Source organism: Coregonus lavaretus (genome assembly GCF_964263955.1).
Source record: "Coregonus lavaretus genome assembly, contig: HAP1_SCAFFOLD_333, whole genome shotgun sequence".
NCBI lineage: Eukaryota > Metazoa > Chordata > Actinopteri > Salmoniformes > Salmonidae > Coregonus > Coregonus lavaretus.
Genome location: NW_028164623.1, coordinates 414,078 through 429,111, shown reverse-complemented (window position 1 = coordinate 429,111; position 15,034 = coordinate 414,078). Strand labels below are relative to the sequence as shown.

Genomic DNA, 15,034 nt, shown 5'->3' with positions numbered 1-15,034 from the left:
AATAGAACTGTTTGGCCATAATGTACCAATTTATAAGTCGCTCGGGATAAGAGCGTCTGCTAAATTACGTAAATGTAAATAATGACCATCGTTATGTTTGGAGGAAAAAGAGGGACGCTTGCAAGCCAAAGAACACCATCCCAACCGTGAAGCACGGGGGTGGCAGCATCATGCTGTGGGGGTGCTTTGCTGCAGGAGGGACTGGTGCACTTCACAAAATAGATGGCACCATGAGGAAGGAAAATTATGTGGATACATTGAAGCAACATCTCAAGACATCAGTCAGGAAGTTAAAGCTTGGTCGCAAATGGGTCTTCCAAATGGACAATTAGCATGGGTACTTCCTGTTTGAGTTTCTGCCTATAGGAAGGGAGGAGCAGGATGGAGTCGTGATCTGATTTGCCGAAGGGAGGGCAGGGGAGGGCCTTCTAGCCATTCCAGAAGGCTATGTGTTGATAGAACGTCGGTAGCGTTTTCCTCAAATTTGCTTTGTTAAAATCCCCAGCTACAATACATGCGGCCTCAGGATATGTGGTTTCCAGTTTGCACAAAGTCCAGCGTAGTTCTTTGAGGGCCGTTGTGGTATTGGCTTGAGGGGGAATATACACGGCTGTGACTATAACCGAAGAGAATTCTCTTGGGAGGTAATACAGTCAGCATTTGATTGTGAGGTATTCTCGGTCAGGTGAACAAAAGGACTTGAGTTCCTGTACGTTATCACAATCACACCATGAGTAGTTCATAATAAAACATACACCACCGCCTTTCTTCTTCTCGGAGAGTTCATTATTCCTGTCTGTGCGATGTACTGAGAACCCAGCTGGCTGTATGGACGGGGACAGTATATCCGGAGAGAGCCATGATTCCGTGAAACAGAGTATGTTACAGTCCCTGATGTCTCTTTGGAAGGAGATCCTCGCCCTGAGCTTGTCTACTTTATTGTCCAGGGCTGAACATTAGTGAGTAATATACTCGGAAGCGGTGGATGGTGTGCACGCCTCCTGAGTCGGACTAGATGTCCACACCGAATAGATTTTCTCCACCGGCAGCGTCTTGGAGCAGCCTCTGGGATAAGTTCAATTGCTTTGGTGGGGGTACGAACATAGGTTCCAATTAGGGAAAGTCGTATTTCTGGTCGGAATGCTGGTGAGTTACCGCCGCTCTCATATCCCAAAGTTATTTAATGCTGTATGTAATAACACAAAACACGTTCTGGGCTGATAATGTAAGAAATAAAACAAATTAAAATACTGCAAAGTTGCTTAGGAGCTAGAAGCAGAGCTGCCATGTCTGTTGCTTAGGAGCTAGAAGCAGAGCTGCCATGTCTGTTGCTTAGGAGCTAGAAGCAGAGCTGCCATGTCTGTTGCTTAGGAGCTAGAAGCAGAGCTGCCATGTCTGTTGCTTAGGAGCTAGAAGCAGAGCTGCCATGTCTGTTGCTTAGGAGCTAGAAGCAGAGCTGCCATGTCTGTTGCTTAGGATCTAGAAGCAGAGCTGCCATGTCTGTAGCTTAGGAGCTGGAAGCAGAGCTGCCATGTCTGTTGCTTAGGAGCTAGAAGCAGAGCTGCCATGTCTGTTGCTTAGGAGCTAGAAGCAGAGCTGCCATGTCTGTAGCTTAGGAGCTGGAAGCAGAGCTGCCATGTCTGTTGCTTAGGAGCTAGAAGCAGAGCTGCCATGTCTGTTGCTTAGGAGCTGGAAGCAGAGCTGCCATGTCTGTTGCTTAGGAGCTGGAAGCAGAGCTGCCATGTCTGCTGCTTAGGAGCTAGAAGCAGAGCTGCCGTGTCTGTTGCTCAGGAGCTAGAAGCAGAGCTGCCATGTCTGTTGCTTAGGAGCTAGAAGCAGAGCTGCCATGTCTGCTGCTTAGGAGCTAGAAGCAGAGCTGCCATGTCTGTTGCTTAGGAGCTAGAAGCAGAGCTGCCATGTCTGTTGCTTAGGAGCTAGAAGCAGAGCTGCCATGTCTGTTGCTTAGGAGCTAGAAGCAGAGCTGCCATGTCTGTCGGCGCCATCTTACTGTCTACTGTTAGCATTTTGTGTGTGTGACTCACGTTCCAGTCGATGGTTGAGAAGAAGGCGTGACGTTTGATCTCCTCCACCCCGTCAGCCCCAGCCCCTACACAGATACAATGCACCATCAGTGACACACACACACACACACACACACACCAGCCCCTACAGCAAGACAACCATCAGGAACACACACACACACACACACACACACTCTCTCTCTCTCGCTTACCCAGGTGGTTAATTTGTGTGAATGTTCTATCAGTGTTTTGTTACTTGTCATGTTTTGTGTGGACCCCAGTAAGAATAGCTGATGCCTGTGCAAAAGCTAATGGGGATCCAAATAAACTTACCCAGGCGGTTAGCAGGGTTGCGTTTAAACAGCATTCTGAGCAGACTCTGGGCTTCTAGACTCAGGAAGTGAGGCATCCCTAACTTAGCTCTGAGGAGGGAAGGAGAGAGGGAGAGAGAGCAGAGAGGAGAGTGAAACCAATGTCCTGAGCAAATGTAAAATTGGCTTCTTACCAAAATACTGTACGACAGACCACGTATACACCCTGCACATCCTAATTGACCCCCAAAAAATATTATCAAAAGCAACGTTTTCTCATGCTTTGTTGATTTCAAAAAAGCTTTTGACTCAATTTGGCATTATGGCCTGCTGTATAAAATGATGGAAAGGGGTTTTGGGGGAAAACCTACAATATTATAAAATCAATGCACACAAACAATAAGTGTATGGTCAGAATTTGCGTGAGACAGGGATGCAGCTTGAGCCCCACCCTCAATGAATGATCTGGTGCAGATGATCTGGTGCTTCTGTCCCCAACCAAGGAGGGCCTACAGCAGCACATAGATATTCTGCACAGATTCTGTCAGACCTGGGCCCTGACAGTAAATCTCAGTAAGACAAAAATAATGGTGCTCCCAAAAACGTTCAGTTGCCAGGACCACAAATACAAATTCCATATAGACACCGTTGCCCTAGAGCACACACAAAACTATACATCCCTCGGCCTAAACATCAGCACCACAGGTAACTTCCACAAAGCTGTGAACGATCTGAGAGACAAGGCAAGAAGGGCCTTCTATGCCATCAAAAGGAACACAATTCTACATCCCAATTAGGACCTGGCTAAAAATACTTGAATCAATTATAGAACCCATTGCCCTTTATGGTTGTGAGGGCTGGGGTCCGCTCACCAACCAAGAATTCACAAAATGGGACAAACACCAAATTGAGACTCTGCATGCAGAATTCTGCTAAAATATACTCTGTGTACAACGTAAAACACCAAATAATGCATGCAGAGCAGAATTAGGCCGATACCCACAAATTATCAAAATCCAGAAAAGAGCTGTTAAATTCTACAACCACCTAAAAAGAAGTGATTCTCAAAACTTCCATAACAAAGCCATCACCTACAGAGAGATGAACCTAGAGAAGAGTCCCCTTAGCCAGCTGGTCATGGGGCTCTGTTCACAAACACAAACAGACCCCACAGAGCCCCAGGACAGCAACACAATTAGACCCAACCAAATCATGAGAAAACAAAAAGAGAACTACTTGACACACTGGAAAGAATCAACAACAAAAAAACGGAGCAAACTAGAACGCTATTTGGCCCTAAACAGAGAGTAGACAGTGGCAGAATACCTGACCACTGTGACTGACCCAAACTTAAGGAAAGCTTTGACTATGTACAGACTCAGTGAGCATAGCCTTGCTATTGAGAGAGAGGACACCATAGGCAGACCTGGCTCTCAAGAGAAGACAGGATGTGGCCACTGCCCACAAAATGAGGTGGAAACCAAGCTGCACTTTTTAACCTCCTGCCAAATGGATGATCATAAAAGAGACACATATTTCCCTCAAATTACACAAACCCACGAAGAATTCAAACACAAATCAAATTTAGTAAGGTTGCTGTCTCCTGGGTACATGCATTCAACACCCAGGCGCATACGGAGATTTCTCACATAGATGCACGTCTCAAATCAGGTTACAAACCAGTTAACTAAGACCCCTAGACTTAGCAAGTGCATCAATATTAGCAGGTTAACTAAGACCCCTAGACTTAGCAAGTGCATCAATATTGGCAGGTTAACTAAGACCCCTAGACTTAGCAAGTGCATCAATATTGGCAGGTTAACTAAAAAAAGACCCCTAGACTTAACAAGTGCATCAATATTAGCAGGTTAACTAAGACCCCTAGACTTAGCAAGTGTATCAATATTGGCAGGTTAACTAAGACCCCTAGACTTAGCAAGTGCATCAATATTGGCAGGTTAACTAAGACCCCTAAACTTAGCAAGTGCATCAATATTGGCAGGTTAACTAAGACCCCTAGACTTAGCAAGTGCATCAATATTGGCAGGTTAACTAAGACCCCTAGACTTAGCAAGTGCATCAATATTAGCAGGTTAACTAAGAACCCTAGACTTAGCAAGTGCATCAATATTGGCAGGTTAGTTAATCTGTTTCATAACATGATGTAGAACCTGTGTGATTGACTTACTTGAGGATCATGTTCATGGTCTCGTTGCGGTCTTTCCCCTGAAACGGTAACGTCCCGGTCAGCATTTCAAACTATAACAGATGAGAGACAGACATTAGGTTGGGGTTATAGATACAGGTAGAGACATTAGGTAGGGGTTATAGATACAGGATAGATACAGGTAGAGACATTAGGTTGGGGTTATAGATACAGGTTAGATACAGGTAGAGACATTAGGTAGGGGTTATAGATACAGGTTAGATACAGGTAGACATTAGGTTGGGGTTATAGATACAGGTTAGATACAGGTAGAGACATTAGGTTGGGGTTATAGATACAGGTTAGATACAGGTAGAGACATTAGGTTGGGGTTATAGATACAGGTTAGATACAGGTAGAGACATTAGGTTGGGGTTATAGATACAGGTTAGATACAGGTAGAGACATTAGGTTGGGGTTATAGATACAGGTTAGATACAGGTAGAGACATTAGGTTGGGGTTATAGATACAGGTTAGATACAGGTAGAGACATTAGGTTGGGGTTATAGATACAGGTTAGATACAGGTAGAGACATTAGGTTGGGGTTATAGATACAGGTTAGATACAGGTAGAGACATTAGGTTGGGGTTATAGATACAGGTTAGATACAGGTAGAGACATTAGGTTGGGGTTATAGATACAGGTTAGATACAGGTAGAGACATTAGGTTGGGGTTATAGATACAGGTTAGATACAGGTAGAGACATTAGGTTGGGGTTATAGATACAGGTTAGATACAGGTAGAGACATTAGGTTGGGGTTATAGATACAGGTAGAGACATTAGGTCGGGTTATAGATACAGGTTAGATACAGGTAGAGACAGACATCAGGCTGGGGTTATACAGTGAGGGAAAAAAGTATTTGATCCCCTGCTGATTTTGTACGTTTGCCCACTGACAAAGACATGATCAGTCTATAATTTTAATGGTAGGTTTATTTGAACAGTGAGAGACAGAATAACAAACAAAAAATCCAGAAAAACGCATGTCAAAAATGTTATAAATTGATTTGCATTTTAATGAGGGAAATAAGTATTTGACCCCTCTGCAAAACATGACTTAGTACTTGGTGGCAAAACCCTTGTTGGCAATCACAGAGGTCAGACAATTCTTGTAGTTGGCCACCATGTTTGCACACATCTCAGGAGGGATTTTGTCCCACTCCTTTTTGCAGATCTTCTCCAAGTCATTAAGGTTTCGAGGCTGACGTTTGGCAACTCGAACCTTAAGCTCCCTCCACAGATTTTCTATGGGATTAAGGTCTGGAGACTGGCTAGGCCACTCCAGGACCTTAACGTGCTTCTTCTTGAGCCATTCCTTTGTTGCCTTGGCCGTGTGTTTTGGGTCATTGTCATGCTGGAATACCCATCCACGACCCATTTTCAATGCCCTGGCTGAGGGAAGGAGGTTCTCACCCAAGATTTGACGGTACATGGCGCCGTCCATCGTCCCTTTGATGCGGTGAAGTTGTCCTGTCCCCTTAGCAGAAAAACACCCCCAAAGCATAATGTTTCCACCTCCATGTTTGACGGTGGGGATGGCGTTCTTGGGGTCATAGGCAGCATTTCTCCTCCTCCAAACACGGCGAGTTGAGTTGATGCCAAAGAGCTCCATTTTGGTCTCATCTGACCACAACACTTTCACCCAGTTCTCCTCTGAATCATTCGGATGTTCATTGGCAAACTTCAGACGGGCCTGTATATGTGCTTTCTTGAGCAGGGGGACCTTGCGGGCGCTGCAGGATTTCAGTCCTTCACGGCGTAGTGTGTTACCAATTGTTTTCTTGGTGACTATCCAAGATGGCATAGCAGTGCGGTCGTGTTCTTTGTTGTGTGTCCGTGTAAATAGCCTGTTTTTTTATTTATTTATTTTATTTTTCGTACATATTTCCTTATCACACTTTTCATCCTTCTAATAAATATACTTTCCTGCAACCCGCCTCACTCAATGTGGAACGGATTCTATTATTTACTTACCTTTATCTAGAATCTCCAGTTGAAACTAGCTAGCCAGCTAACTAGCTACTTGCTATTAGCCACCGTTAGCGCTTTTCACCCAGAACATCAGATTTCCTGACAGAATAACTGAATCACTGGACCCTAACACCGGATTGCAACTAGCTAGCCGCAACCGAATGGATGTTGCTGTAGGCTAATCACCACTGCCCCCGAAGCAAGCACCAGTTAGCCAGGATATGGGCCTGGCTCAAGGCTATCTACCTCGTTGTCTACCGGACGGGAGTAGCCAGCTAACTAGCTACTTGCCATTAGCCACCGTTAGCGTTTTTTCACCATTGTCCGTGGCCTGCACTACCTACAAGCCAGCTCTAGTCTGGACTATTATCGGCCAGTCTGCACTGTATGCACAGCGCGTTATCGACCCAGAACATATCATATTTTCTGCCGGAATCACTAAATCACTGGACCTTCAACACCTGATCATCGCAACTAGCTATCTGCAACCAAATGGATGTTGTTGGCTAATCAACCTTGAGCTAGCCTCAAGTTAGGCACATCTCCTGGATACCTCTCTGTCAACCGGACGGGACCTCCTAGAGTCGACACGGAGCCCCACCGATCCATCACGACTGGTCTGCCGACGTAATCGTCTGTGGTTTCAACAGGCTTCCCGTTGCGACGACCACGAAGATCCATCTGCTAGCCCTGGCCCGCTAGCACACGCAAAAAACAGCCGTGCTTCCTGCTCGCTGTGCTTTAGCACCAATTCGAACTGCTCTCGGACTCACATATTGCTGTTCACTGGACCTTATGATCACTCAGCTGCACAGCTGATGCCTGCTGGACTGTTCCTTTACACTGTACCCTGTCCTGTTTATCTGTTTAGCCTCAGCCCAAACTTTCATCGCAATTGCCAGTTGTTGTCTTAGCTCTCTCTAATAACACCTGTGATTGCTTTATGCCTCTCTCCCATGTCAATATGCCTTGCCTATTGCTGTTCCAGTTAGTTCTTATTATACAATTTCAATATAGAACCCCAAGTCATTCTCAAACTGCCTCAAATAGCTCCTTTGTTCCACCCCCCATACACGCCGAGACCGGCTCAATCGGTGCCTCCAGTGATGCTATCTCTTTCATTGTTACCCAACGCTTAGGTTTACCTCCACTGTACTCATATCCTTCCATATCCTTTTCTGTACATAATGCCCTGAATCTATTCTACATCGCCCGGAAATCTGTCCCCTTTATTCTCTGTACCCAACGCACTAGAAGACCAGTTCTTAAAGCCTTTAGCCGTATCCTTATTCTAGTCCTCCTCTGTTCCTCTGGTGATGTAGAGGCTAACCCAGGCCCTGCAGCCCCCAGTATCACTCCTACTCCCCAGGAGTTATCATTTGTTGACTTCTGTAACCGTAAAAGCCTTGGTTTTCTGCACGTTAACATCAGAAGCCTACTTCCTATGTTTGAGTTATTCACTGCGTTAGCACACTCCGCCAACCCTGATGTTCTAGCAGTGTCTGAATCCTCAGCGATCACTGCCTTATTGCCTGCGTCCGTAATGGGTCCGCGGTCAAACGACCACCCCTCATCACTGTCAAACGCTCCCTAAAACACTTTAGCGAACAGGCCTTCCTAATTGACCTGGCCCAGGTATCCTGGATGGATATTGATCTCATTCCGTCAGTAGAGGATGTCTGGTTGTTCTATAAAAGTGCTTTCCTCTCAATCTTAAATAAGCATGCCCCATTCAAAAAATTCAGAACTAAGAACAGATATAGCCCCTGGTTCTCCTCAGACTTGACTGCCCTTGACCAGCACAAAAACATCCTGTGGCGTACTGCATTTGCATCGAATAGCCCCCGCGATATGCAACTTTTCAGGGAAGTTAGGAACCAATATACACAAGCAGTTAGGAAAGCAAAGGCTAGCTTTTTCAAACAGAAATTTGCATCCTGTAGCACTAACTCCAAAAAGTTTTGGGACACTGTAAAGTCCATGGAGAATAAGAGCACCTCCTCCCAGCTGCCCACTGCACTGAGGCTAGGAAACACTATCACCACCGATAAATCTACAATAATCGAGAATTTCAACAAACATTTTGCTACGGCTGGCCATGCTTTCCACCTGGCTACCATTACCCCGGCCACCAGCTCTGCACCCTCCGCTGCAATTCGCCCATGCACCCCCCGCTTCTCCTTCACACAAATTCAGACAGCTGATGTTCTGAAAGAGCTGCAAAATCTGGACCCCTACAAATAATCTGGGCTAGACAATCTGGACCCTTTCTTTCTAAAAATAGCCGCTGAAATTGTCGCAACCCCTATTACTAGCCTGTTCAACCTCTCTTTCGTAACGTCTGAGATCCCCAGAGATTGGAAAGCTGCAGCGGTCATCCCCCTCTTCAAAGGGGGTGACACTCTAGATCAAAACTGTTACAGACCTATATCCATCCTGCCCTGCCTTTCGAAAGCCAAGTTAACAAATGCAATCCGGTTTCCGAGCTGGTCATGGGTGCACCTCAGCCACGCTCAAGGTCCTAAACGATATTATAACCGCGATCGATAATAGACAGTACTGTGCAGCCGTCTTCATCGACCTGGCCAAGGCTTTCGACTCTGTCAACCACCGCATTCTTATTGGCAGACTAAATAGCCTTGGTTTCTCAAATGACTGCCTCGCCTGGTTCACCAACTACTTCTCAGATAGAGTTCAATGTGTCAAATCGGAGGGCCTGTTGTCTGGACCTATGGCAGTCTCTATGGGGGTGCCACAGGGTTCAATTCTTGGGCCGACTCTTTTCTCCATGTATATCAATGATGTCGCTCTTGCTGCTGGTGACTCTCAGATCCACCTCTACGCAGACGACACCATTTTGTATACATCTGGCCCTTCATTGGACACTGTGTTAACAAACCTCCAAACGAGCTTCAATGCATACAACAATCCTTCCGTAGCCTCCAACTGCTCTTAAACGCTAGTAAAACTAAATGCATGCTCTTCAATCGAACGCTGCTGGCACCCGCCCACCCGACTAGAATCACTACTCTCGACGGGTCTGACCTAGAGTATGTGGACAACTACAAATACCTAGGTGTCTGGTTAGACTGTAAACTCTCCTTCCAGACTCACATTAAGCATCTCCAATCCAAAGTAAAATCTAGAATCAGCTTCCTATTTCGCAAACAAAGCCTCCTTCACTCATGCTGCCAAACATGCCCTCGTAAAACTGACTATCCTACCGATTCATGACTTTGGCGATGTCATTTACAAAATAGCCTCCAACACTCTACTCAGCAAATTGGATGTAGTCTATCACAGTGCCATCCGTTTTGTCACCAAAGCCCCGTATACTACCCACCACTGTGACCTGTACGCTCTTGTTGGCTGGTCCTCACTACATATTCGTCGCCAAACCCACTGGCTCCAGGCCATCTATAAATCACTGCTAGGCAAATCCCCGCCTTATCTTAGCTCATTGGTCACCATAGCAACACCCACCCATAGTATGCGCTCCAGCAGGTATATCTCACTGGTCATCCCCAAAGCCAACACCTCCTTTGGCCGCCATTCCTTCCAGTTCTCTGCTGCCAATAACTGCAAAAATCTCTGAAGCTGGAGACTCTTATCTCCCTCACTAACTTTAAGCATCAGTTGTCAGAGCAGCTTACCGATCACTGCACCTGTACACAGCCCATCTGAAATTAGCCCACTCAACTACCTCTTCCCCATATTATTTATTTTGCTCATTTGTACCCCAGTATCTCTATTTGCACATCATCTTTTGCACATCTATCACTCCAGTGTTAATACTAATTGTAATTATTTTGCACTATAGCCTATGTATTGCCTTACCTCCATAACTTGCTACATTTGCACACACTGTATATATATTTTCTTTGGTATTTTTGACTTTATGTTTTGTTTTACCCCATAGGTAACTCTGTGTTGTTGTTTTTATCGCACTGCTTTGCTTTATCTTGGCTTAAACTGGGGTTATAGATACAGGTTAGATACAGGTAGAGACATTAAGTTGGGGTTATAGATACAGGATAGATACAGGTAGAGACATTAGGTTGGGGTTATAGATACAGGTTAGATACAGGTAGAGATATTAGGTTGGGGTTATAGATACAGGTTAGATACAGGTAGAGACATTAGGTTGGGGTTATAGATACAGGTTAGATACAGGTAGAGACATTAGGTTGGGGTTATAGATACAGGTTAGATACAGGTAGAGACATTAGGTTGGGGTTATAGATACAGGTTAGATACAGGTAGAGACATTAGGTTGGGGTTATAGATACAGGTTAGATACAGGTAGAGACATTAGGTTGGGGTTATAGATACAGGTTAGATACAGGTAGAGACATTAGGTTGGGGTTATAGATACAGGTTAGATACAGGTAGAGACATTAGGTTGGGGTTATAGATACAGGTTAGATACAGGTAGAGACATTAGGTTGGGGTTATAGATACAGGTTAGATACAGGTAGAGACATTAGGTTGGGGTTATAGATACAGGTTAGATACAGGTAGAGACATTAGGTTGGGGTTATAGATACAGGTAGAGACATTAGGTTGGGGTTATAGATACAGGTAGAGACATTAGGTTGGGGTTATAGATACAGGTTAGATACAGGTAGAGACATTAGGTTGGGGTTATAGATACAGGTTAGATACAGGTAGAGACATTAGGTTGGGGTTATAGATACAGGTTAGATACAGGTAGAGACATTAGGTTGGGGTTATAGATACAGGATAGATACAGGTAGAGACATTAGGTTGGGGTTATAGATACAGGTTAGATACAGGTAGAGACATTAGGTTGGGGTTATAGATACAGGATAGATACAGGTAGAGACATTAGGTTGGGGTTATAGATACAGGTTAGATACAGGTAGAGACATTAGGTTGGGGTTATAGATACAGGATATATACAGGTAGAGACATTAGGTTGGGGTTATAGATACAGGTTAGATATAGGTAGAGACATTAGGTTGGGGTTATAGATACAGGTTAGATACAGGTAGAGACATTAGGTTGGGGTTATAGATACAGGATAGATACAGGTAGAGACATTAGGTTGGGGTTATAGATACAGGTTAGATAAAGGTAGAGACATTAGGTTGGGGTTATAGATACAGGTTAGATACAGGTAGAGACATTAGGTTGGGGTTATAGATACAGGTTAGATACAGGTAGAGACATTAGGTTGGGGTTATAGATACAGGTTAGATACAGGTAGAGACATTAGGTTGGGGTTATATATACAGGTTAGATACAGGTAGAGACATTAGGTTGGGGTTATAGATACAGGATAGATACAGGTAGAGACATTAGGTTGGGGTTATAGATACAGGTAGATACATTAGGTTGGGGTTATAGATACAGGTTAGATATAGGTGGGGTAGTGTGTGTGTGTTTACCATGAGTACTCCTAGACTCCACCAGTCAGCACTCTGGTTGTGTCCTCTTCTGTTGACGACCTCAGGAGCCATGTACTCCACCGTCCCACAGAATGAATAGGCCTTTTTATCAACATCCACTGACTCCTTACTCAGCCCAAAGTCTGAAACACACGTCACACACACACACGTCACACTACACACACATTTTACACAACCACATTCTTTTAGTTTTTCCGCTCAATCCCACTCATACATAAACACATCCCCTCCTGAAGCACCACAGCCCAGACAGAGAGAAGGTCAGAGAGAAGGACAGAGAGAAGGTCATACCTGTTAACTTGATGTGGCCAGCTTCATCTAATAAAATGCTGAAAACAGAGAACAACAGCATTAGTAGGTATAGTAGAGAAACACAGAGACCTCATACCCATCACTAACAACACCCTAACCCATCACTAACAACACCCTAACCCATCACTACCAACACCCTAACCCATCACTACCAACACCCTAACCCATCACTACCAACAGCCTAACCCATCACAACCAACACCCTAACCCATCACTACCAACACCCTAACCCATCACTACCAACACCCTAACCCATCACTACCAACACCCTAACCCATCACTACCAACACCCTAACCCATCACAACCAACACCCTAACCCATCACTACCAACACCCTAACCCATCACTACCAACACCCTAACCCATCACTACCAACACCCTAACCCATCACTACCAACACCCTAACCCATCACTACCAACACCCTAACCCATCACTAACAACACCCTAACCCATCACTACCAACAGCCTAACCCATCACTACCAACACCCTAACCCATCACTACCAACACCCTAACCCATCACTACCAACACCCTAACCCATCACCACCAACACCCTAACCCATCACTAACAACACCCTAACCCATCACTACCAACACCCTAACCCATCACTACCAACACCCTAACCCATCAACCCATCACAACCAACACCCTAACCCATCACTACCAACACCCTAACCCATCACCACCAACACCCTAACCCATCAACCCATCACAACCAACACCCTAACCCATCACTACCAACACCCTAACCCATCACTACCAACAGCCTAACCCATCACTACCAACACCCTAACCCATCACTACCAACACCCTAACCCATCACCACCAACACCCTAACCCATCACTACCAACACCCTAACCCATCACTACCAACACCCTAACCCATCACCACCAACACCCTAACCCATCACTAACAACACCCTAACCCATCACTACCAACACCCTAACCCATCACTACCAACACCCTAACCCATCACTACCAACACCCTAACCCATCAACCCATCACAACCAACACCCTAACCCATCACTACCAACACCCTAACCCATCACTACCAACACCCTAACCCATCACTACCAACACCCTAACCCATCACTACCAACACCCTAACCCATCACCACCAACACCCTAACCCATCACTACCAACAGCCTAACCCATCACTACCAACACCCTAACCCATCACTACCAACACCCTAACCCATCACCACCAACACCCTAACCCATCACTACCAACACCCTAACCCATCACTACCAACACCCTAACCCATCACTACCAACACCCTAACCCATCACTAACAACACCCTAACCCATCACTAACAACACCCTAACCCATCACTACCAACACCCTAACCCATCACTACCAACACCCTAACCCATCACTACCAACACCCTAACCCATCACTACCAACACCCTAACCCATCAACCCATCACAACCAACACCCTAACCCATCACTACCAACACCCTAACCCATCACTACCAACACCCTAACCCATCACTACCAACACCCTAACCCATCACTAACAACACCCTAACCCATCACTACCAACACCCTAACCCATCACCACCAACACCCTAACCCATCACTACCAACACCCTAACCCATCACTACCAACACCCTAACCCATCACTACCAACAGCCCAAACACCCAAATCACCACTAGCAACACCCCAAACACCCTAACTCATCACCAGCAACACCCCAACCATGTAAATTAGAAGAGGCAGAGACAGACTGGGGGGGTTAGGGGTCAGAGGTTAGGATACACACTTCTCTGGTTTGAGGTCTCTGTCCACTATGCCCAGGTGGTGATGTAGGGGTTAGGGGTCAGAGGTTAGGATACACACTTCTCTGGTTTGAGGTCTCTGTCCACTATGCCCAGGTGGTGATGTAGGGGTTAGGGGTCAGAGGTTAGGATACATGCTTCTCTGGTTTGAGGTCTCTGTCCACTATGCCCAGGTGGTGATGTAGGGGTTAGGGGTCAGAGGTTAGGATACATGCTTCTCTGGTTTGAGGTCTCTGTCCACTATGCCCAGGTGGTGATGTAGGGGTTAGGGGTCAGAGGTTAGGATACATGCTTCTCTGGTTTGAGGTCTCTGTAAACTATGCCCAGGTGGTGATGTAGGGGTTAGGGGTCAGAGGTTAGGATACACACTTCTCTGGTTTGAGGTCTCTGTCCACTATGCCCAGGTGGTGATGTAGGGGTTAGGGGTCAGAGGTTAGGATACATGCTTCTCTGGTTTGAGGTCTCTGTAAACTATGCCCAGATGGTGATGTAGGGGTTAGGGGTCAGAGGTTAGGATACACACTTCTCTGGTTTGAGGTCTCTGTCCACTATGCCCAGGTGGTGATGTAGGGGTTAGGGGTCAGAGGTTAGGATACATGCTTCTCTGGTTTGAGGTCTCTGTAAACTATGCCCAGGTGGTGATGTAGGGGTTAGGGGTCAGAGGTTAGGGTACATACTTCTCTGGTTTGAGGTCTCTGTAAACTATGCCCAGATGGTGCAGGTGGTCGAGGGCCAGAGCCAGCTCTGCTAGGTAGAATTTGACATCTTCCTCTGTAAACATAACCTAGTGAGAACTGGACACATTTACTGTCTGTTCTGGCCTCGGAGGGAAGGGTCACAGGCAACACAACTCATTATACAACATTATAACATCATATTACTAAATACAGTTAGAGCTACACATACAGTGGGGAAAAAAAAGTATTTAGTCAGCCACCAATTGTGCAAGTTCTCCCACTTAAAAAGATGAGAGGCCTGTAATTTTCAT

At 45.6% G+C, this 15,034-nt stretch overlaps 1 protein-coding gene across 1 annotated transcript in view; it reads right to left on the bottom strand.

Moving 5' to 3' along the window:
* The window catches only part of LOC311116845 (ribosomal protein S6 kinase alpha-6), an 81,525-nt gene that overhangs the window by 26,257 nt on the left and 40,234 nt on the right, over positions 1–15,034 (bottom strand). The window contains exons 6-11 of the mRNA XM_084191880.1: positions 14,724–14,830; positions 12,237–12,274; positions 11,925–12,067; positions 4,521–4,591; positions 2,355–2,443; positions 2,043–2,107 (exon numbers count right to left, since the gene is read on the bottom strand). Of these exons, the coding sequence (XP_084048006.1) occupies positions 2,043–2,107; positions 2,355–2,443; positions 4,521–4,591; positions 11,925–12,067; positions 12,237–12,274; positions 14,724–14,830 (513 nt within the window). The remainder of the gene's footprint in view (positions 1–2,042; positions 2,108–2,354; positions 2,444–4,520; positions 4,592–11,924; positions 12,068–12,236; positions 12,275–14,723; positions 14,831–15,034) is intronic.